This window comes from Oncorhynchus kisutch, linkage group LG25, assembly GCF_002021735.2.
Source record: "Oncorhynchus kisutch isolate 150728-3 linkage group LG25, Okis_V2, whole genome shotgun sequence".
NCBI classification, from domain to species: domain Eukaryota; kingdom Metazoa; phylum Chordata; class Actinopteri; order Salmoniformes; family Salmonidae; genus Oncorhynchus; species Oncorhynchus kisutch.
This window is the reverse complement of record NC_034198.2, coordinates 45764756-45789271: the sequence shown is the minus strand read 5'-3', so window position 1 is coordinate 45789271 and position 24516 is coordinate 45764756. Positions and strand designations below refer to the sequence as shown.

At 38.6% G+C, this 24516-nt stretch overlaps 1 protein-coding gene across 4 annotated transcripts in view; it reads right to left on the bottom strand.

Annotated features, from left to right (window-relative positions):
• LOC109870594 (non-structural maintenance of chromosomes element 4 homolog A) overlaps window positions 1-24516 on the bottom strand; it is a 78198-nt gene that overhangs the window by 36859 nt on the left and 16823 nt on the right. For 2 of the 4 annotated variants that reach the window (XR_004205449.1, XR_004205450.1), the window contains exon 8: window positions 15753-15852. Coding sequence is in view for 2 of the 4 variants with exons in the window: in XM_031804910.1 (XP_031660770.1) it covers window positions 15534-15762 (229 nt within the window). In the remaining 2 variants the exon portion in view is untranslated. Of the gene's footprint in view, window positions 1-15533; window positions 15853-17247; window positions 17408-18043; window positions 18173-24516 lie in introns of those variants that run through there. The other 2 variants (XM_031804910.1, XM_031804911.1) reach the window with 2 other exon arrangements.

Sequence of the window (24516 nt, the reverse complement as noted above, 5' to 3'; positions counted from 1 at the left end):
TATCTAACTAAATGCTTGTGTTCCTAGTTCCAACAATGCAGTAGTATCTAACTAAATGCTTGTGTTCCTAGTTCCAACAATGCAGTAGTATCTAACTAAATGCTTGTGTTTCTAGCTTTCCAACAGTGCAGTAGTATCTAACTAAATGCTTGTGTTCTAGCTCCAACAGTGCAGTAGTATCTAACTAAATGCTTGTGTTCCTAGTTCCAACAGTGCAGTAGTATCTAACTAAATGCTTGTGTTCCTAGTTCCAACAGTGCAGTAGTATCTAACTAAATGCTTGTGTTTCTAGCTCCAACAGTGCAGTAGTATCTAACTAAATGCTTGTGTTCCTAGTTCCCAACAGTGCAGTAGTATCTAACTAAATGCTTGTGTTCCTAGTTCCAACAGTGCAGTAGTATCTAACTAAATGCTTGTGTTTCTAGCTCCAACAGTGCAGTAGTATCTAACTAAATGCTTGTGTTCCTAGTTCCAACAATGCAGTAGTATCTAACTAAATGCTTGTGTTTCTAGCTCCAACAGTGCAGTAGTATCTAACTAAATGCTTGTGTTTCTAGCTCCAACAGTGTAGTAGTATCTAACTAAATGCTTGTGTTTCTAGCTCCAAACAGTGCAGTAGTATCTAACTAAATGCTTGTGTTCCTAGCTCCAACAGTGCAGTAGTATCTAACTAAATGCTTGTGTTCCTAGTTCCAACAGTGCAGTAGTATCTAACTAATGCTTGTGTTCCTAGCTCCAACAGAGCAGTAGTATCTAACTAAATGCTTGTGTTCTAGTTCCAACAATGCAGTAGTATCTAACTAAATGCTTGTTTCTAGCTCCAACAGTGCAGTAGTATCTAACTAAATGCTTGTGTTTCTAGCTCCAACAGTGTAGTAGTATCTAACTAAATGCTTGTGTTTCTAGCTCCAACAGTGCAGTAGTATCTAACTAAATGCTTGTGTTTCTAGCTCCAACAGTGCAGTAGTATCTAACTAAATGCTTGTGTTCCTAGCTCCAACATAGCAGTAGTATCTAGCTAAATGCATGTGTTCCTAGTTCCAACAGTACAGTAATATCTAACTAAATGCTAGTGTTCCTAGTTCCAACAGTGCAGTAGTATCTAACTAAATGCTAGTGTTTCTATCTCCAACAGTCAGTAATATCTAATGCTTGTGTTTCTAGCTCCAACAGTAATATCTACCTAAATGCTTGTGTTCCTAGCTCCAACAGTCAGTAATATCTAATGCTTGTGTTCCTAGCTCCAACAGTGCAGTAGTATCTAACTAAATGCTTGTGTTCCTAGCTCCAACAGTCAGTAATATCTAATGCTTGTGTTTCTAGCTCCAACAGTGCAGTAGTATCTAACTAAATGCTTGTGTTCCTAGCTCCAACAGTCAGTAATATCTAATGCTTGTGTTCCTAGCTCCAACAGTGCAGTAGTATCTAACTAAATGCTTGTGTTCCTAGCTCCAACAGTCAGTAATATCTAATGCTTGTGTTTCTAGCTCCAACAGTGCAGTAGTATCTAACTAAATGCTTGTGTTCCTAGCTCCAACAGTGTAGTAGTATCTAACTAAATGCTTGTGTTTCTAGCTCCAACAGTGCAGTAGTATCTAACTAAATGCTTGTGTTCCTAGCTCCAACAGTGCAGTAGTATCTAACTAAATGCTTGTGTTTCTAGCTCCAACAGTGCAGTAATATCTAACTAAATGCATGTGTTTCTAGCTCCAACAGTGCAGTAGTATCTAACTAAATGCTTGTGTTTCTAGCTCCAACAGTGCAGTAGTATCTAACTAAATGCTTGTGTTTCTAGCTCCAACAGTGCAGTAGTATCTAACTAAATGCTTGTGTTCCTAGCTCCAACAGTGCAGTAGTATCTAACTAAATGCTTGTGTTTCTAGCTCCAACAGTCAGTAATATCTAATGCTTGTGTTTCTAGCTCCAACAGTGCAGTAGTATCTAACTAAATGCTTGTGTTTCTAGCTCCAACAGTGCAGTAATATCTAACTAAATGCATGTGTTTCTAGCTCCAACAGTGCAGTAGTATCTAACTAAATGCTTGTGTTTCTAGCTCCAACAGTGCAGTAGTATCTAACTAAATGCTTGTGTTCCTAGTTCCAACAGTGCAGTAGTATCTAACTAAATGCTTGTGTTCCTAGCTCCAACAGTGCAGTAGTATCTAAATAAATGCGTGTGTTCCTAGCTCCAACAGTGCAGTAGTATCTAACTAAATGCTTGTGTTCCTAGTTCCAACAGTGCAGTAGTATCTAACTAAATGCTTGTGTTCCTAGTTCCAACAATGCAGTAGTATCTAACTAAATGCTTGTGTTCCTAGTTCCAACAATGCAGTAGTATCTAACTAAATGCTTGTGTTTCTAGCTCCAACAGTGCAGTAGTATCTAACTAAATGCTTGTGTTTCTAGCTCCAACAGTGTAGTAGTATCTAACTAAATGCTTGTGTTTCTAGCTCCAACAGTGCAGTAGTATCTAACTAAATGCTTGTGTTCCTAGCTCCAACAGTGCAGTAGTATCTAACTAAATGCTTGTGTTTCTAGCTCCAACAGTGCAGTAATATCTAACTAAATGCATGTGTTTCTAGCTCCAACAGTGCAGTAGTATCTAACTAAATGCTTGTGTTTCTAGCTCCAACAGTGCAGTAGTATCTAACTAAATGCTTGTGTTCCTAGTTCCAACAGTGCAGTAGTATCTAACTAAATGCTTGTGTTCCTAGCTCCAACAGTGCAGTAGTATCTAAATAAATGCGTGTGTTCCTAGCTCCAACAGTGCAGTAGTATCTAACTAAATGCTTGTGTTCCTAGTTCCAACAGTGCAGTAATATCTAACTAAATGCTTGTGTTCCTAGTTCCAACAGTGCAGTAGTATCTAACTAAATGCTTGTGTTCCTAGTTCCAACAATGCAGTAGTATCTAACTAAATGCTTGTGTTCCTAGTTCCAACAATGCAGTAGTATCTAACTAAATGCTTGTGTTCCTAGTTCCAACAATGCAGTAGTATCTAACTAAATGCTTGTGTTTCTAGCTCCAACAGTGCAGTAGTATCTAACTAAATGCTTGTGTTTCTAGCTCCAACAGTGCAGTAGTATCTAACTAAATGCTTGTGTTCCTAGTTCCAACAGTGCAGTAGTATCTAACTAAATGCTTGTGTTCCTAGTTCCAACAGTGCAGTAGTATCTAACTAAATGCTTGTGTTTCTAGCTCCAACAGTGCAGTAGTATCTAACTAAATGCTTGTGTTCCTAGTTCCAACAGTGCAGTAGTATCTAACTAAATGCTTGTGTTCCTAGTTCCAACAGTGCAGTAGTATCTAACTAAATGCTTGTGTTTCTAGCTCCAACAGTGCAGTAGTATCTAACTAAATGCTTGTGTTTCTAGCTCCAACAGTGTAGTAGTATCTAACTAAATGCTTGTGTTTCTAGCTCCAACAGTGCAGTAGTATCTAACTAAATGCTTGTGTTCCTAGCTCCAACAGTGCAGTAGTATCTAACTAAATGCTTGTGTTCCTAGTTCCAACAGTGCAGTAGTATCTAACTAAATGCTTGTGTTCCTAGCTCCAACAGAGCAGTAGTATCTAACTAAATGCTTGTGTTTCTAGCTCCAACAGTGCAGTAGTATCTAACTAAATGCTTGTGTTTCTAGCTCCAACAGTGCAGTAGTATCTAACTAAATGCTTGTGTTCCTAGCTCCAACATAGCAGTAGTATCTAGCTAAATGCATGTGTTCCTAGTTCCAACAGTACAGTAATATCTAACTAAATGCTAGTGTTCCTAGTTCCAACAGTGCAGTAGTATCTAACTAAATGCTAGTGTTTCTATCTCCAACAGTCAGTAATATCTAATGCTTGTGTTTCTAGCTCCAACAGTAATATCTACCTAAATGCTTGTGTTCCTAGCTCCAACAGTCAGTAATATCTAATGCTTGTGTTCCTAGCTCCAACAGTGCAGTAGTATCTAACTAAATGCTTGTGTTCCTAGCTCCAACAGTCAGTAATATCTAATGCTTGTGTTTCTAGCTCCAACAGTGCAGTAGTATCTAACTAAATGCTTGTGTTCCTAGCTCCAACAGTCAGTAATATCTAATGCTTGTGTTCCTAGCTCCAACAGTGCAGTAGTATCTAACTAAATGCTTGTGTTCCTAGCTCCAACAGTCAGTAATATCTAATGCTTGTGTTTCTAGCTCCAACAGTGCAGTAGTATCTAACTAAATGCTTGTGTTCCTAGCTCCAACAGTGTAGTAGTATCTAACTAAATGCTTGTGTTTCTAGCTCCAACAGTGCAGTAGTATCTAACTAAATGCTTGTGTTCCTAGCTCCAACAGTGCAGTAGTATCTAACTAAATGCTTGTGTTTCTAGCTCCAACAGTGCAGTAATATCTAACTAAATGCATGTGTTTCTAGCTCCAACAGTGCAGTAGTATCTAACTAAATGCTTGTGTTTCTAGCTCCAACAGTGCAGTAGTATCTAACTAAATGCTTGTGTTTCTAGCTCCAACAGTGCAGTAGTATCTAACTAAATGCTTGTGTTCCTAGCTCCAACAGTGCAGTAGTATCTAACTAAATGCTTGTGTTTCTAGCTCCAACAGTGCAGTAATATCTAACTAAATGCATGTGTTTCTAGCTCCAACAGTGCAGTAGTATCTAACTAAATGCTTGTGTTTCTAGCTCCAACAGTGCAGTAGTATCTAACTAAATGCTTGTGTTCCTAGTTCCAACAGTGCAGTAGTATCTAACTAAATGCTTGTGTTCCTAGCTCCAACAGTGCAGTAGTATCTAAATAAATGCGTGTGATCCTAGCTCCAACAGTGCAGTAGTATCTAACTAAATGCTTGTGTTCCTAGCTCCAACAGTCAGTAATATCTAATGCTTGTGTTTCTAGCTCCAACAGTGCAGTAGTATCTAACTAAATGCTTGTGTTCCTAGCTCCAACAGTCAGTAATATCTAATGCTTGTGTTCCTAGCTCCAACAGTGCAGTAGTATCTAACTAAATGCTTGTGTTCCTAGCTCCAACAGTCAGTAATATCTAATGCTTGTGTTTCTAGCTCCAACAGTGCAGTAGTATCTAACTAAATGCTTGTGTTCCTAGCTCCAACAGTGTAGTAGTATCTAACTAAATGCTTGTGTTTCTAGCTCCAACAGTGCAGTAGTATCTAACTAAATGCTTGTGTTCCTAGCTCCAACAGTGCAGTAGTATCTAACTAAATGCTTGTGTTTCTAGCTCCAACAGTGCAGTAATATCTAACTAAATGCATGTGTTTCTAGCTCCAACAGTGCAGTAGTATCTAACTAAATGCTTGTGTTTCTAGCTCCAACAGTGCAGTAGTATCTAACTAAATGCTTGTGTTTCTAGCTCCAACAGTGCAGTAGTATCTAACTAAATGCTTGTGTTCCTAGCTCCAACAGTGCAGTAGTATCTAACTAAATGCTTGTGTTTCTAGCTCCAACAGTGCAGTAATATCTAACTAAATGCATGTGTTTCTAGCTCCAACAGTGCAGTAGTATCTAACTAAATGCTTGTGTTTCTAGCTCCAACAGTGCAGTAGTATCTAACTAAATGCTTGTGTTCCTAGTTCCAACAGTGCAGTAGTATCTAACTAAATGCTTGTGTTCCTAGCTCCAACAGTGCAGTAGTATCTAAATAAATGCGTGTGATCCTAGCTCCAACAGTGCAGTAGTATCTAACTAAATGCTTGTGTTCCTAGTTCCAACAGTGCAGTAATATCTAACTAAATGCTTGTGTTCCTAGTTCCAACAGTGCAGTAGTATCTAACTAAATGCTTGTGTTCCTAGTTCCAACAATGCAGTAGTATCTAACTAAATGCTTGTGTTCCTAGTTCCAACAATGCAGTAGTATCTAACTAAATGCTTGTGTTCCTAGTTCCAACAATGCAGTAGTATCTAACTAAATGCTTGTGTTTCTAGCTCCAACAGTGCAGTAGTATCTAACTAAATGCTTGTGTTTCTAGCTCCAACAGTGTAGTAGTATCTAACTAAATGCTTGTGTTTCTAGCTCCAACAGTGCAGTAGTATCTAACTAAATGCTTGTGTTCCTAGTTCCAACAGTGCAGTAGTATCTAACTAAATGCTTGTGTTCCTAGTTCCAACAGTGCAGTAGTATCTAACTAAATGCTTGTGTTTCTAGCTCCAACAGTGCAGTAGTATCTAACTAAATGCTTGTGTTCCTAGTTCCAACAGTGCAGTAGTATCTAACTAAATGCTTGTGTTCCTAGCTCCAACAGTGCAGTAGTATCTAAATAAATGCGTGTGTTCCTAGCTCCAACAGTGCAGTAGTATCTAACTAAATGCTTGTGTTCCTAGTTCCAACAGTGCAGTAATATCTAACTAAATGCTTGTGTTCCTAGTTCCAACAGTGCAGTAGTATCTAACTAAATGCTTGTGTTCCTAGTTCCAACAATGCAGTAGTATCTAACTAAATGCTTGTGTTCCTAGTTCCAACAATGCAGTAGTATCTAACTAAATGCTTGTGTTCCTAGTTCCAACAATGCAGTAGTATCTAACTAAATGCTTGTGTTTCTAGCTCCAACAGTGCAGTAGTATCTAACTAAATGCTTGTGTTTCTAGCTCCAACAGTGTAGTAGTATCTAACTAAATGCTTGTGTTTCTAGCTCCAACAGTGCAGTAGTATCTAACTAAATGCTTGTGTTCCTAGTTCCAACAGTGCAGTAGTATCTAACTAAATGCTTGTGTTCCTAGTTCCAACAGTGCAGTAGTATCTAACTAAATGCTTGTGTTTCTAGCTCCAACAGTGCAGTAGTATCTAACTAAATGCTTGTGTTCCTAGTTCCAACAGTGCAGTAGTATCTAACTAAATGCTTGTGTTCCTAGCTCCAACAGAGCAGTAGTATCTAACTAAATGCTTGTGTTTCTAGCTCCAACAGTGCAGTAGTATCTAACTAAATGCTTGTGTTTCTAGCTCCAACAGTGCAGTAATATCAACTAAATGCTTGTGTTCCTAGCTCCAACAGTGCAGTAGTATCTAACTAAATGCTTGTGTTCCTAGCTCCAACAGTGCAGTAGTATATAACTAAATGCTTGAGTTTCTAGCTCCAACAGTGCAGTAATATCTAACTAAATGCTTGTGTTCCTAGCTCCAACAGTGCAGTAGTATCTAACTAAATGCTTGTGTTTCGAGCTCCAACAGTGCAGTAGTATCTAACTAAATGCTTGTGTTCCTAGCTCCAACAGTGCAGTAGTATATAACTAAATGCTTGTGTTTCTAGCTCCAACAGTGCAGTAGTATCTAACTAAATGCTTGTGTTCCTAGTTCCAACAGTGCAGTAGTATCTAACTAAATGCTTGTGTTCCTAGTTCCAACAGTGCAGTAGTATCTAACTAAATGCTTGTGTTTCTAGCTCCAACAGTGCAGTAGTATCTAACTAAATGCTTGTGTTCCTAGTTCCAACAGTGCAGTAGTATCTAACTAAATGCTTGTGTTCCTAGCTCCAACAGTGCAGTAGTATCTAAATAAATGCGTGTGTTCCTAGCTCCAACAGTGCAGTAGTATCTAACTAAATGCTTGTGTTCCTAGTTCCAACAGTGCAGTAATATCTAACTAAATGCTTGTGTTCCTAGTTCCAACAGTGCAGTAGTATCTAACTAAATGCTTGTGTTCCTAGTTCCAACAATGCAGTAGTATCTAACTAAATGCTTGTGTTCCTAGTTCCAACAATGCAGTAGTATCTAACTAAATGCTTGTGTTCCTAGTTCCAACAATGCAGTAGTATCTAACTAAATGCTTGTGTTTCTAGCTCCAACAGTGCAGTAGTATCTAACTAAATGCTTGTGTTTCTAGCTCCAACAGTGTAGTAGTATCTAACTAAATGCTTGTGTTTCTAGCTCCAACAGTGCAGTAGTATCTAACTAAATGCTTGTGTTCCTAGTTCCAACAGTGCAGTAGTATCTAACTAAATGCTTGTGTTCCTAGTTCCAACAGTGCAGTAGTATCTAACTAAATGCTTGTGTTTCTAGCTCCAACAGTGCAGTAGTATCTAACTAAATGCTTGTGTTCCTAGTTCCAACAGTGCAGTAGTATCTAACTAAATGCTTGTGTTCCTAGCTCCAACAGAGCAGTAGTATCTAACTAAATGCTTGTGTTTCTAGCTCCAACAGTGCAGTAGTATCTAACTAAATGCTTGTGTTTCTAGCTCCAACAGTGCAGTAATATCAACTAAATGCTTGTGTTCCTAGCTCCAACAGTGCAGTAGTATCTAACTAAATGCTTGTGTTCCTAGCTCCAACAGTGCAGTAGTATATAACTAAATGCTTGAGTTTCTAGCTCCAACAGTGCAGTAATATCTAACTAAATGCTTGTGTTCCTAGCTCCAACAGTGCAGTAGTATCTAACTAAATGCTTGTGTTTCGAGCTCCAACAGTGCAGTAGTATCTAACTAAATGCTTGTGTTCCTAGCTCCAACAGTGCAGTAGTATATAACTAAATGCTTGTGTTTCTAGCTCCAACAGTGCAGTAGTATCTAACTAAATGCTTGTGTTCCTAGTTCCAACAGTGCAGTAGTATCTAACTAAATGCTTGTGTTCCTAGCTCCAACAGAGCAGTAGTATCTAACTAAATGCTTGTGTTTCTAGCTCCAACAGTGCAGTAGTATCTAACTAAATGCTTGTGTTTCTAGCTCCAACAGTGCAGTAATATCAACTAAATGCTTGTGTTCCTAGCTCCAACAGTGCAGTAGTATCTAACTAAATGCTTGTGTTTCTAGCTCCAACAGTGCAGTAGTATCTAACTAAATGCTTGTGTTCCTAGCTCCAACAGTGCAGTAGTATCTAGCTAAATGCTTGTGTTCCTAGTTCCAACAGTACAGTAATATCTAACTAAATGCTAGTGTTCCTAGTTCCAACAGTGCAGTAGTATCTAACTAAATGCTTGTGTTCCTAGTTCCAACAATGCAGTAGTATCTAACTAAATGCTTGTGTTCCTAGTTCCAACAATGCAGTAGTATCTAACTAAATGCTTGTGTTCCTAGTTCCAACAATGCAGTAGTATCTAACTAAATGCTTGTGTTTCTAGCTCCAACAGTGCAGTAGTATCTAACTAAATGCTTGTGTTTCTAGCTCCAACAGTGTAGTAGTATCTAACTAAATGCTTGTGTTTCTAGCTCCAACAGTGCAGTAGTATCTAACTAAATGCTTGTGTTCCTAGTTCCAACAGTGCAGTAGTATCTAACTAAATGCTTGTGTTCCTAGTTCCAACAGTGCAGTAGTATCTAACTAAATGCTTGTGTTTCTAGCTCCAACAGTGCAGTAGTATCTAACTAAATGCTTGTGTTCCTAGTTCCAACAGTGCAGTAGTATCTAACTAAATGCTTGTGTTCCTAGCTCCAACAGAGCAGTAGTATCTAACTAAATGCTTGTGTTTCTAGCTCCAACAGTGCAGTAGTATCTAACTAAATGCTTGTGTTTCTAGCTCCAACAGTGCAGTAATATCAACTAAATGCTTGTGTTCCTAGCTCCAACAGTGCAGTAGTATCTAACTAAATGCTTGTGTTCCTAGCTCCAACAGTGCAGTAGTATCTAACTAAATGCTTGAGTTTCTAGCTCCAACAGTGCAGTAATATCTAACTAAATGCTTGTGTTCCTAGCTCCAACAGTGCAGTAGTATCTAACTAAATGCTTGTGTTTCGAGCTCCAACAGTGCAGTAGTATCTAACTAAATGCTTGTGTGCCTAGCTCCAACAGTGCAGTAGTATATAACTAAATGCTTGTGTTTCTAGCTCCAACAGTGCAGTAGTATCTAACTAAATGCTTGTGTTCCTAGTTCCAACAGTGCAGTAGTATCTAACTAAATGCTTGTGTTCCTAGCTCCAACAGAGCAGTAGTATCTAACTAAATGCTTGTGTTTCTAGCTCCAACAGTGCAGTAGTATCTAACTAAATGCTTGTGTTTCTAGCTCCAACAGTGCAGTAATATCAACTAAATGCTTGTGTTCCTAGCTCCAACAGTGCAGTAGTATCTAACTAAATGCTTGTGTTTCTAGCTCCAACAGTGCAGTAGTATCTAACTAAATGCTTGTGTTCCTAGCTCCAACAGTGCAGTAGTATCTAGCTAAATGCTTGTGTTCCTAGTTCCAACAGTACAGTAATATCTAACTAAATGCTAGTGTTCCTAGTTCCAACAGTGCAGTAGTATCTAACTAAATGCTTGTGTTTCTAGCTCCAACAGTACAGTAATATCTAACTAAATGCTTGTGTTCCTAGCTCCAACAGTGCAGTAGTATCTAACTAAATGCTAGTGTTTCGAGCTCCAACAGTGCAGTAGTATCTAACTAAATGCTTGTGTTCCTAGCTCCAACAGTGCAGTAGTATCTAACTAAATGCTTATGTTTCTAGCTCCAAAAGTGCAGTAGTATCTAACTAAATGCTTGTGTTCCTAGTTCCAACAGTGCAGTAGTATCTAACTAAATGCTTGTGTTCCTAGCTCCAACAGAGCAGTAGTATCTAACTAAATGCTTGTGTTTCTAGCTCCAACAGTGCAGTAGTATCTAACTAAATGCTTGTGTTTCTAGCTCCAACAGTGCAGTAGTATCTAACTAAATGCTTGTGTTCCTAGCTCCAACAGTGCAGTAGTATCTAGCTAAATGCATGTGTTCCTAGTTCCAACAGTACAGTAATATCTAACTAAATGCTAGTGTTCCTAGTTCCAACAGTGCAGTAGTATCTAACTAAATGCTTGTGTTTCTAGCTCCAACAGTACAGTAATATCTAACTAAATGCTTGTGTTCCTAGCTCCAACAGTGCAGTAGTATCTAACTAAATGCTAGTGTTTCTATCTCCAACAGTCAGTAATATCTAATGCTTGTGTTTCTAGCTCCAACAGTAATATCTAACTAAATGCTTGTGTTCCTAGCTCCAACAGTCAGTAATATCTAATGCTTGTGTTCCTAGCTCCAACAGTAGTATCTAACTAAATGCTTGTGTTCCTAGCTCCAACAGTCAGTAATATCTAATGCTTGTGTTTCTAGCTCCAACAGTGCAGTAGTATCTAACTAAATGCTTGTGTTCCTAGCTCCAACAGTCAGTAATATCTAATGCTTGTGTTCCTAGCTCCAACAGTCAGTAATATCCAATGCTTGTGTTTCTAGCTCCAACAGTCAGTAATATCTAATGCTTGTGTTCCTAGCTCCAACAGTCAGTAATATATAATGCTTGTGTTCCTAGCTCCAACAGTCAGTAATATCTAATGCTTGTGTTCCTAGCTCCAACAGTGCAGTAGTATCTAACTAAATGCTTGTGTTTCTACCTCCAACAGTGCAGTAGTATCTAACAGTGCAGTAGTATCTAACAGTGCAGTAGTATCTAACAGTGCAGTAGTATCTAACAGTGCAGTAATATCGAACAGTGCAGTAGTATCTAACATTGCAGTAGTATCTAACAGTGCAGTAGTATCTAACAGTGCAGTAGTATCTAACAGTGCAGTAGTATCTAACAGTGCAGTAGTATCTAACAGTGCAGTAGTATCCAACAGTGAAGTAGTATCTAACAGTGCAGTAGTATCTAACAGTGCAGTAGTATCTAACAGTGCAGTAGTATCTAACAGTGCAGTAGTATCTAACAGTGCAGTAGTATCTAACAGTGCAGTAATATCTAACAGTGCAGTAGTATCTAACAGTGCAGTAGTATCTAACAGTGCAGTAGTATCTAACAGTGCAGTAGTATCCAACAGTGCAGTAGTATCCAACAGTGCAGTAGTATCTAACAGTGCAGTAGTATCCAACAGTGCAGTAGTATCTAACAGTGCAGTAGTATCTAACAGTGCAGTAGTATCCAACAGTGCAGTAGTATCTAACAGTGCAGTAGTATCCAACAGTGCAGTAGTATCCAACAGTGCAGTAGTATCTAACAGTGCAGTAGTATCCAACAGTGCAGTAGTATCTAACAGTGCAGTAGTATCCAACAGTGCAGTAGTATCTAACAGTGCAGTAGTATCCAACAGTGCAGTAGTATCCAACAGTGCAGTAGTATCTAACAGTGCAGTAGTATCCAACAGTGCAGTAGTATCTAACAGTGCAGTAGTATCCAATAGTGCAGTAGTATCTAACAGTGCAGTAGTATCTAACAGTGCAGTAGTATCTAACAGTGCAGTAGTATCTAACAGTGCAGTAGCATCTAACAGTGCAGTAGTATCTAACAGTGCAGTAGTATCTAACAGTGCAGTAGTATCTAACAGTGCAGTAGTATCTAACAGTGCAGTAGTATCTAACAGTGCAGTAGTATCCAACAGTGCAGTAGTATCCAATAGTGCAGTAGTATCTAACAGTGCAGTAGTATCCAATAGTGCAGTAGTATCTAACAATACACAGAAATCTAAAAGTAAAAGAATGGAATTAAGGAATATATAAAAATACAGTAGAATAGAATACAGTATATACATATGGGATGAGTAAAGCAGTATGTAAACATTATTAAGGTGACTAGTTAGTAAATACAGTAGAATAGAATACAGTATATACATATGGGATGAGTAAAGCAGTATAAACATTAAAGTGACTCGTTAGTAAATACAGTAGAATAGAATACAGTATATACATATGGGATGAGTAAAGCAGTATAAACATTAAAGTGACTCGTTAGTAAATACAGTAGAATAGAATACAGTATATACATATGGGATGAGTAAAGCAGTATAAACATTAAAGTGACTCGTTAGTAAATACAGTAGAATAGAATACAGTATATACATATGGGATGAGTAAAGCAGTATAAACATTAAAGTGACTCGTTAGTAAATACAGTAGAATAGAATACAGTATATACATATGGGATGAGTAAAGCAGTATGTAAACATTATTAAGGTGACTAGTTAGTAAATACAGTAGAATAGAATACAGTATATACATATGGGATGAGTAAAGCAGTATGTAAACATTATTAAGGTGACTAGTTAGTAAATACAGTAGAATAGAATACAGTATATACATATGGGATGAGTAAAACAGTATGTAAACATTATTAAGGTGACTAGTTAGTAAATACAGTAGAATAGAATACAGTATTTACATATGGGATGAGTAAAGCAGTATGTAAACATTATTCAAGTGACTAGTGTTCCATTATTAAAGTGACCAGTGAAGTCTATGTATATGGGGCAGCAGCCTCTAAGGTGCAGGGTTGAGAGTGACTAGTGTTCCATTATTAAAGTGACCAGTGAAGTCTATGTATATGGGGCAGCAGCCTCTAAGGTGCAGGGTTGAGAGTGACTAGTGTTCCATTATTAAAGTGACCAGTGAAGTCTATGTATATGGGGCAGCAGCCTCTAAGGTGCAGGGTTGAGAGTGACTAGTGTTCCATTATTAAAGTGGCCAGTGAAGTCTATGTATATGGGGCAGCAGCCTCTAAGGTGCAGGGTTGAGAGTGACTAGTGGTCCATTATTAAAGTGGCCAGTGAAGTCTATGTATATGGGGCAGCAGCCTCTAAGGTGCAGGGTTGAGAGTGACTAGTGTTCCATTATTAAAGTGGCCAGTGAAGTCTATGTATATGGGGCAGCAGCCTCTAAGGTGCAGGGTTGAGAGTGACTAGTGTTCCATTATTAAAGTGGCCAGTGAAGTCTATGTATATGGGGCAGCAGCCTCTAAGGTGCAGGGTTGAGAGTGACTAGTGTTCCATTATTAAAGTGGCCAGTGAAGTCTATGTATATGGGGCAGCAGCCTCTAAGGTGCAGGGTTGAGAGTGACTAGTGTTCCATTATTAAAGTGGCCAGTGAAGTCTATGTATATGGGGCAGCAGCCTCTAAGGTGCAGGGTTGAGAGTGACTAGTGTTCCATTATTAAAGTGACCAGTGAAGTCTATGTATATGGGCCAGCAGCCTCTAAGGTGCAGGGTTGAGAGTGACTAGTGTTCCATTATTAAAGTGGCCAGTGAAGTCTATGTATATGGGGCAGCAGCCTCTAAGGTGCAGGGTTACGTAACCGAGTGGAAGCCGCCTACTGAGTTACAGTTCATATGAGGAAATCAGTCAATTGAAATAAATGAACTAGACCCTAATCTATGGATTTCACATGACTGGGCAGGGGCACAGCCATTGGTGGGGCTGGGAGGGCTTAGGCCCACCCACTTGGGAGCCATGCTGTTTAATCAGCTTCTTGATGTGCCTGTCAGGTGGATGGATTATATTAGCAAAGGAGAAATGCTTTTAACAGGGATGGAAACAAATTTATGCACAACATGTTTTATTTGATATTTTATTTCATCTCATGAAACCTACACTTAACATGTTGCGTTTATATTTTTGTTCAGTATAAATAGCATTGTGGCAAAACAAGCAATGTAGAGAACCATTCTACAATCTAAACCACTGTGAAAGTCATTTCATTTTCAACAGGTGTACAAGCTAGACAATCTATAACTCACATTTCTATGTGAATTTGGTCATACTGGACCTTTACTTTGACAGGTGTCCAGATACCTGGGAGGTTTAACACACTTCTCTCGAAGTGGGCACTTGCTGCTTACACCAATCCAATACTTTTACATCCACAACGGGGAGGATACAAGACAAGTGCACACTTTGGGAAAAGTGTGGAGAATTGGGAACTCATGGCCCATGGACACCATTCCCAGACAGTTCCCACTACATTACCTTTAAATTACCATTACATTACCTCAACATTATCTTAACAGTTCCCACTACATTGCCTTTACATTATCTTAACAGTTCCCATACATTGCCTTTAAATTACCATTACCTCGACATTATCTTAACAGTTCCCACTACATTGCCTTTACATTATCTTAACAGTTCCCATACATTGCCTTTAAATTGATGTTACGTTACCTTTACATTATCTTGACAGTTCCCACTACATTACCGTAACATTATCTTAACAGTTCCCACTACATTGCCTTTAAATTACTATTACATTACCTTTACATTATCGTAACCGTTCCCACTACATTACCTTAACAGTTCCCACTATGTTACCTTTAAATTACCATTACATTACCCTCAACATTATCTTATCGGTTCCCACTACATTACCTTACCATTATCTTAACAGTTCCCACACATTACCTTTAAATTACTGTTACATTATCTTAACAGTTCCCACTACGTTACCTTTACATTATCTTATCGGTTCCCACTACATTACCTTACCATTATCTTAACAGTTCCCACACATTACCTTTAAATTACTGTTACATTATCTTAACAGTTCCCACAACATTACCTTTACATTACTGTGGCATTACATTTACATTACCTTAGCAGTTACCACTTCATTATCTTAACAGCACCCCACAACATTACCTTTAAATTACTGTTACATTACCTTTACATTATCTTAACAGTTCCCACTACATTACCATTACATTACCTTAACAGTTCCCACTACATTACATTTAAATTACTGTTACATTACCTTTACATTATTTTAACAGTTCCCACTACATGACCTTAACATTACCTTACGTTACATTACCTTAACAGTTCCCACTACATTACCCCTACATTACCATTCCATTGCCTTTACATTGGAGTCATTTAGCAGACCCTCATATCCACTACTCACGTTGAACAGAGTTGATGAGGTCCCTGTACTTGCTCCTGATCTCTCTCCTCCGCGCCGGATCATTGTCCTCATCCTGCATGTCTGCTGGGCTGCACCCGGCCTCATCATCATCAGCACCGGCGGCTGCTGCGTCCCCACGCTCCGCTGCCCTGCCGTCACCTTTACCCCCCGGCACACCGTTCTGGCGGGGAGGAGCGGTCTCGTCCCCTCCGCGGCTGGCTCGCCTCATCTTGGATGGGGGTATTGGTATTGTATGCAGTTGTTTGGTATTCCTCTCTCCTCTATTCTTTTAGGTTTTGGCTATCACCCCTCTTCAAAGCTGGAGCGTTGGGGGGAAAGTTGGGAGACAGTCAGGTATCGAGCACTCAATTTAATTGCCACTGCTTTAAGGAAATCCTAGTGTTTAGCGATTAGGGTTTTTTGAGGTCGGTTCTATGATTACATTTTATTTTTTAAATCACAGTTTTCGTTTTTGATTTTATATATATATATATATATATTTGTTTTTTAACATTTAATACACTGTACATTATGTTGGTTGAATGCTGTAACAACAGAATAAAACAATGAATAACAGGCCTATGATGGTAGTGACTGCTCATTACTGCTGATCACTAATTAACCATCATTTATTCACATTATTTTAATAAAATACTTAAGTTTTATTTGATGACTTGATTATTTCCTTCCAAGTCATCATCTCGTCTCTATAGAGCTGCTGCAAAATCACTATTTAGTAGTTCTTCAAAGTAAATAAGGCATACTTTTATGACAGCTGAAAACCAACTATCAATCGCTTACAGAGCATTCGGAAGAGGATTCAGACCCCCTTCCCTTTTTCCACATTTAGTTACATTACAGCCTTATTCTAAAATTCATTCAATAAAAAATCCTCATCAATCTACACCCAATAATGACAAAGCTAAAACAAGATTTTAGAAATGTTTGCAAATGTTTTAAAAATAAAAAAACTAAATAGCTTATTTACATAAGTATTCAGACACTTTGCTATGAGACTCAACATTGAGCTCAGGTGCTTCCTGTTTCTATTGATCATCCTTGAGATGTTTCTACAAGTTGATTGGATTCCACCTGTGGTAAATTCAATTGATTGGACATGATTTGGAAAGGCACACACCTGTCTAGATAAGGTCCCACAGTTGACAGTGCATGTCAGAGCAAAAACCAAGCCATGAGGTCGAAGGAATTGTCCATAGAGCTCCGAAATAAGATTTGTGTCGAGGCACAGAACTGGGGAAGGGTACCAACACATTTCTACAGCATTGAAGATCCCCAAGAACACAGTGGCCTCCATCATTCTTCAATGGAAGACGTTTGGAACAACCAAGACTCTCCCTAGAGCTGGTCACCCGGACAAACTGAGCAATCTGGGTAGAAAGGCCTTGGTCAGGAATGTGACTCCCAAATATTAGCGTCATTTCCAAGAAGACTCAAGGCTGTAATCGCTGCCAAAGGTGCTTCAACAAAGTACTGAGTAAAGGGTCAGAATACTTATATAAATGTGATATTTCAGTTGTATTTTTAATACATTAGCAGACATTTCTAATCCTGTTTTTGCTTTCTCATTATTGATGACGGAGGGAACAATTGAATCCATTTTTAACACGGCTGTAATGTAACAAAATGTGGATAAGTCAAGGGGTCCAAATACGTTTGAATGCACTGTAGATCATGTATTTTCAGGTAGAGATACCTTGCCTTGTGAAGCAACAGCTGCTCTTTATATCCCATTATGATCGCGCTTTTTCCCCGTATTTTATTTAACTAAGCAAGTCAGTTAAAAACAATATTATTTACAATAACGGCCTACATCGGCCAAACCAGGACGACGCTGGGCCAATAGTGCGCGTAAAAGACTGGACAAGTAGAGGCGCAATGCATAATGGTCATTGAAGTTAGTTTAGCGCGTAAAACGTGGTAATTATGTACAATATTGGCCTGTTGTAAACTGCAACTCCCTACTACGCACAGTTCAAGCTGGATCCGATTTACCTCTACAGAGCTGTGCAATCTGCGCATTGAGCTCACACACACACATTTAAAAAATAAATGGAATTGAAATAATTGAACCGATGACGGTCAATTAGTAGTTTATAAAAATGATCGATATTTCGGTTAATCGATCAGCACTAGGAAATCCTGGTATCCATAACAGCAACACCAGTTTACTTCCGGGTACTAGGAAAAATAGCTGGAACGGGACGCCGATCCACTTCAATGGGTGGAAAATACGACAAAATGGTTTGATGTCTGCACAATTATTAAAATGCAAACAGTGAACTTAGTATTGTTGTTAGTTTTTTTTTTTTTTTTTTTGAACTACACATTCTAGCTAACTTGATGTCAACGTTACTGAGCTAGCTAACGCAGAGACAAAAGTTATGGCAATGACAAAGTCCCTTCAAATAAATAAAAATTCTGGCCACATAATTCATATATTCGATTTCTGTTCAACTTCATATTAAAAATGCACATCGCTAACTACTCACAGGAGAGCCTTGTTGACAGTCCTCAAAGCAAACCGCTTTTCTGACAGAAACGAACGTATTAGGTGAAGAAACCTCTGTGAAGCTTGACACAATAATGCAAGTTGCTGTTCGCCTTCAAAATAAAAGTCCCCGATTGGAAACAGCTAAAAATAGTGGAATAATGCCATATTTGGACTAGATAATACTAAACACGGTTGGAATGTTACATAAAATACAGTAATGAATTAATTTGACAAACTGGATATATCAGACTGCAGAATTGCGTTGGTGGCATACAGTATACACTGCCTTACCTATGGAGTGAACACCCATGAAAGGACTCTGAAGCCATGAAATGGGTAAGGCTGTACAGTGTCAGTGTCACCCATAGATTTCAATTCCAAAGAGGTTGCACAAATATTAGCGTCAAGGCTCTTATTTACGGAACTTTGACAAAATTACCTCCCCAGTAAACTATTGCACTCTCCAATGGGAAAGGAGGAAACCTAGTCAGTTGCACAACTGAAATGTCTTCCACGTCTTCGCCTCCTCTAACCACTAGGCTACCTGCCTCCTCTAACCACTAGGCTACCTGCCGCCCAACAATGGAATGTGAACCCATGAAATGGGATCTCGGCCTACTCAGTGACACCCACAGAACACAACTTTGTAGATATTACACAAATATTAGCGTCATAGCTATTACTGCAGGACTCTGAAACCACTGTGATAACCCCAGTTTTTATGGGTGCACACTCTGTAGGAAAAGCTGTACAGTCCAATATGAATGTTCGAAACGCATACCGGACTAACTGGGGAGGTGATTTGCCACAGTCAAAAGTAATAATAAATTAAGGCTAAGAGGTCATTTTACCTGATCTAACTTTGAATATCTTCAAATAGCCTTTGTAAGTGTATTTAGACCACATTGATAAAAGGACATTGATATCTTGTGGTTTACTGAGCAGTGGCATGTACAGTATGTTTGATAACTAGGGAGAGTGAGGAGAGGTATGGCCATTCACCTCCTGTGAATGGCGTTTGGGCTCAATTTACCTACGAAAGGGATTGAACCCACATGGAGGCTGGTATATTAATAACAATCATTAGATACACATTTCACATGTCAAGTCAACATAACGTCGTAATATTTTGCCCAAATACCATACTGTTAACCCAATAAGTGCTGTAATAAATGTGAAATGACTTTAACTAGGTCGTTGTTTATACTACAATGTTCCATCTGTTCATGTTATTTCGTTAATCCAGACATTGTTCATGAAAAACAGGGTCTTTGAAGTCCAAATATGACCCTTTTTGGTCATGTAGAAAGACAAAAAGAGGTGTAAATGTGTTTCGCTTCATTTTTAATTGTTTTTACTGCGTCAGGACACAGATGTTTGGGGTTTACGGCCTTCACTGTGGAGGTACAATTTACTTGCATTCAAAACAGCATTTATAAAAAACTACAGATGAGCAGCAGGTGCTTCTAATCAGGGTTACCATAACAACAGATGAGCAGCAGGAGCTTCTAATCAGGGTTACCATAACAACAGATGAGCAGCAGGTGCTTCTAATCAGGGTTACCATAACAACAGATGAGCAGCAGGTGCTTCTAATCAGGGTTACCATAACAACAGATGAGCAGCAGGTGCTTCTAATCAGGGTTACCATAACAACAGATGAGCAGCAGGTGCTTCTAATCAGGGTTACCATAACAACAGATGAGCAGCAGGTGCTTCTAATCAGGGTTACCATAACAACAGATGAGCAGCAGGTGCTTCTAATCAGGGTTACCATAACAACAGATGAGCAGCAGGTGCTTCTAATCAGGGTTACCATAACAACAGATGAGCAGCAGGTGCTTCTAATCAGGGTTACCATAACAACAGATGAGCAGCAGGTGCTTCTAATCAGGGTTACCATAACAACAGATGAGCAGCAGGTGCTTCTAATCAGGGTTACCATAACAACAGATGAGCAGCAGGTGCTTCTAATCAGGGTTACCATAACAACAGATGAGCAGCAGGTGCTTCTAATCAGGGTTACCATAACAACAGATGAGCAGCAGGTGCTTCTAATCAGGGTTACCATAACAACAGATGAGCAGCAGGTGCTTCTAATCAGGGTTGTCACTGACAGCAAGTGTGAACAGTTCATATACTATATGAACAAAGTACCTGATGTAAATATAAACCAATTTTATGAAACCATTGACTGTTGAATCCCTGATAGTCAAAACAGCATGAGAAAATGTCTTGTTTCTTCACAGACTGGCTGCTTTGTGATGTTCAACCAACCTTCTGTTGGTGTCTCCATGTTCTCAGAAAAGGGGGACATTGGCGATTCTGAATCGATAAGACCTGACACAATACTACCTCTATATCCTGATGTTATACATTATACATTACCCAGCACCACCTCCAGTATTACTGTCATCACCACAGCAGCTAGATAACTGTGTTCTACATCCTGGGATTTACCCAGCACCACCTCCAGTATTACTGCTATCACCACAGCAGCTAGATATCTGTGTTCTACATCCTGGGTATTACTGTCATCACCACAGCAGATAGATAACTGTGTTCTACATCCTGGGTATTACTGTCATCACCACAGCAGCTAGATAACTGTGTTCTACATCCTGGGTATTACTGTCATCACCACAGCAGATAGATAACTGTGTTCTACATCCTGGGTATTACTGTCATCACCACAGCAGATAGATAACTGTGTTCTACATCCTGGGTATTACTGTCATCACCACAGCAGATAGATAACTGCAGATGCAAGACTTCAAACATACAGTTGAAGTTGGAAGTTTACATCACTTAGGTTGGAGTCATTAAAACTCGTTTTTCAACCATTCCACAAATTTCTTGTTAACTATAGTTTTGGCAATCTACTCTGTGCATGACGCAAGTCATTTTTCCAACAATTGTTTACACACAGATTATTTCACTTATAATTCACTGTATCACAATTCCAGTGGGTCAGAAGTTTACATACACTAAGTTGACTGTGCCTTTAAACAGCTTGGAAAATTCCAGAAAATGATGTCATGGCTTTAGAAGTTTCTGATAGGCTAATTGTCATCATTTGAATCAATTGGAGGTGTACTTGTGTATTTCAAGGCCTACCTTCAAACTCAGTGCCACCTCTGTCCCCTAGAGATGAACATACTTTGGTGTGAAAAGTGCAAATAAATCCCAGAACAACAGCAAAGGACCTTGTGAAGATGCTGGAGGAAACAGGTACAAAAGTATCTATATCCACATATCAACATAACCTGAAAGGCCACTCAGCAAGAAGCCACTGCTCCAAAACCGCCATAAAAAAGCCAGACTACGATCTGCAACTGCACATGGGGACAAAGATCGTACTTTTTGGAGAAATGCCCTCTGGTCTGATGAAACAAAATAGAACTGTTTGGTCATAATGACCATCGTTATGTTTGGAGGAAAAAGGGGGAGGCTTGCAAGCCGAAGAACACCATCCCAACCGTGAAGCACGGGGGTGGCAGCATCATGTTGTGGGGGTACTTTGCTGCAGGAGGGACTGGTGCACTACACAAAATAGATTGCATCATGAGGAATTAAAATTTTGTGAATATATTGAAGCAACATCTCAAGACATCAGTCAGGAAGTTAAAGCTTGGTCACAAATGGTTCTTCCAAATTGACAATTACCCCAAGCTAACTTCCAAAGTTGTGGCAAAATGGCTTAAGGACAACAAAGTCAAGGTATTGGAGTGGCCATCACAAAACCCTGACCTCAATCCTATAGAAAATGTGTGGGCAGAACTGAAAAAACGTGTGCGAGCAAGAAGGCCTACAAACCTGATTCAGTTACACCAGCTCTGTCAGGAGGAATGGGCCAAAATTCACCCAACTTATTGTGGGAAGCTTGTGGAAGGCTACCCGATAAGTTTGACCCAATTTAAACAATTTAAAGGCAATTCTACCAAATACTAATTGAGTGTATGTAAACTTCTGACCCACTGGGAATGTGATGAAAGAAAAGATTCTCTACTATTATTCTGACATTTCACAATCTTAAAATAAAGTGGTGATCCCAACTGACCTAAAACAGGGAAGTTTTACTAGGATTAAATGTCAGGAATTGTGAAAAACTGAGTTTAAATGTATTTCGCTAAGGTGTATGTAAACTTCTGACCTCAACTGTATATATTACAAACTACTACACACTAAGAGATGTATATTACAAACTACTACACACTAAGAGATGTATATTACAAACTACTACACACTAAGAGATGTATATTACAAACTACTACATACTAAGAGATGTATATTACAAACTACTACACACTAAGAGATGTATATTACAAACTACTACACACTAAGAGGCTACTTACAAGCTACTACACACAAACAATGTCCTTTTCACACAGCATTGTCCTTAGCCCCAGGCTTAGACTGTCCCTGGGCTAGCTTATACTGTGTTTATGAAAGTAGGGCTACTGAAACCAACGGTCACTTTTCTGGAGAAGAATATTCAAAAGTAGGCGACAATGAATTGTGATTGGCTAGCCCCAGAACGACAGTGCGAACATTGCTTCAGAGCAGGCCCTGCCAGCCCTGGGCTAAGGTTGTGCCATCCCCCTTCAGAATGTGTAGTGTGAACAGTCGCTTATCCCCAGAGTCAAAGCTCTCTTGGCCCAGGGCAAAGTGTAGTGTGAACATGAGATGTGTCCAAACTACGACGCACCATCACGTACCAAACATATTCCTCTTCAGACAAAATGTTTGGATTGCTGTGTGAGGGACAAATTAGTTTCAAATTAGTTGAGGTAACTATTGAGATGGGGCGGCAGTGTAGCCTAGTGGTTAGAGCGTTGGACTAATAACCGAAAGGTTGCAAGTTCAAATCCCCAAGCTGACAAGGTACAAATCTGTTGTTCTGCCCCTGAACAGGCAGTTAACCCATTGTTCCTAGGCCGTCATTGAAAATAAGAATTTGTTCTTAACTGACTTGCCTAGTTAAATAAAATAAAAATGTTGACTTTAGGACAATCCTCTCTTGAATGTAGACTGGAACTTGATTTGACTACACACATAAAAGCTACAGTCTCACTTAGCACTTCATTGAATTAATGTCTCTAGAAATATTTATGGTAGAGGAAATACTGTAGTTTGTATTTATTTATACTACAGTTTGAGATGTCTACTGTATTTATACTGTAGTTTGAGATGTCTACTGTATTTATACTGTAGTTAGAAATATCTACTGTATTTATACTGTAGTTTGAGATGTCTACTGTATTTATACTGTAGTTTGAGATGTCTACTGTATTTATACTGTAGTTAGAAATATCTACTGTATTTATACTGTAGTTTGAGATGTCTACTGTATTTATACTGTAGTTTGAGATGACTACTGTATTTATACTGTAGTTTGAGATGTCTACTGTATTTATACTGTAGTTTGAGATGTCTACTGTATTTATACTGTAGTTTGAGATGTCTACTGTATTTATACTGTAGTTTGAGATGTCTACTGTATTTATACTGTAGTTTGAGATGTCTACTGTATTTATACTGTAGTTTGAGATGTCTACTGTATTTATACTGTAGTTTGAGATGTCTACTGTATTTATACTGTAGTTTGAATGTGATATTTTTGTAGCAGATCATTTTTCAGATGATAAAAGATTTAGTATTTATTAAAGTGACAAAACAAATGTAGTGCTTTTTACAGATACATTGTTAAAGGAATGATATAGTTTCTCAGGACCTTATTATATTTAATAATGATATTATTATATATTATTATTTAATAAAGCTTTACTTAGTGAATGTAACAATGGCTGTCCTGTTATAGTATAGTACTGATGTACCTATTAGTATAGAACCTTTACTGTCCTGTTATAGTATAGTACTGATGTACCTATTAGTATAGAACCTTTACTGTCCTGTTATAGTATAGTACTGATGTACCTATTAGTATAGAACCTTTACTGTCCTGTTATAGTATAGTACTGATGTACCTATTAGTATAGAACCTTTACTGTCCTGTTATAGTATAGTACTGATGTACCTATTAGTATAGAACCTTTACTGTCCTGTTATAGTATAGTACTGATGTACCTATTAGTATAGAACCTTTACTGTCCTGTTATAGTATAGTACTGATGTACCTATTAGTATAGAACCTTTACTGTCCTGTTATAGTATAGTACTGATGTACCTATTAGTATAGAACCTTTACTGTCCTGTTATAGTATAGTACTGATGTACCTATTAGTATAGAACCTTTACTGTCCTGTTATAGTATAGTACTGATGTACCTATTAGTATAGAACCTTTACTGTCCTGTTATAGTATAGTACTGATGTACCTATTAGTATAGAACCTTTACTGTCCTGTTATAGTATAGTACTGATGTACCTATTAGTATAGAACCTTTACTGTCCTGTTATAGTATAGTACTGATGTACCTATTAGTATAGAACCTTTACTGTCCTGTTATAG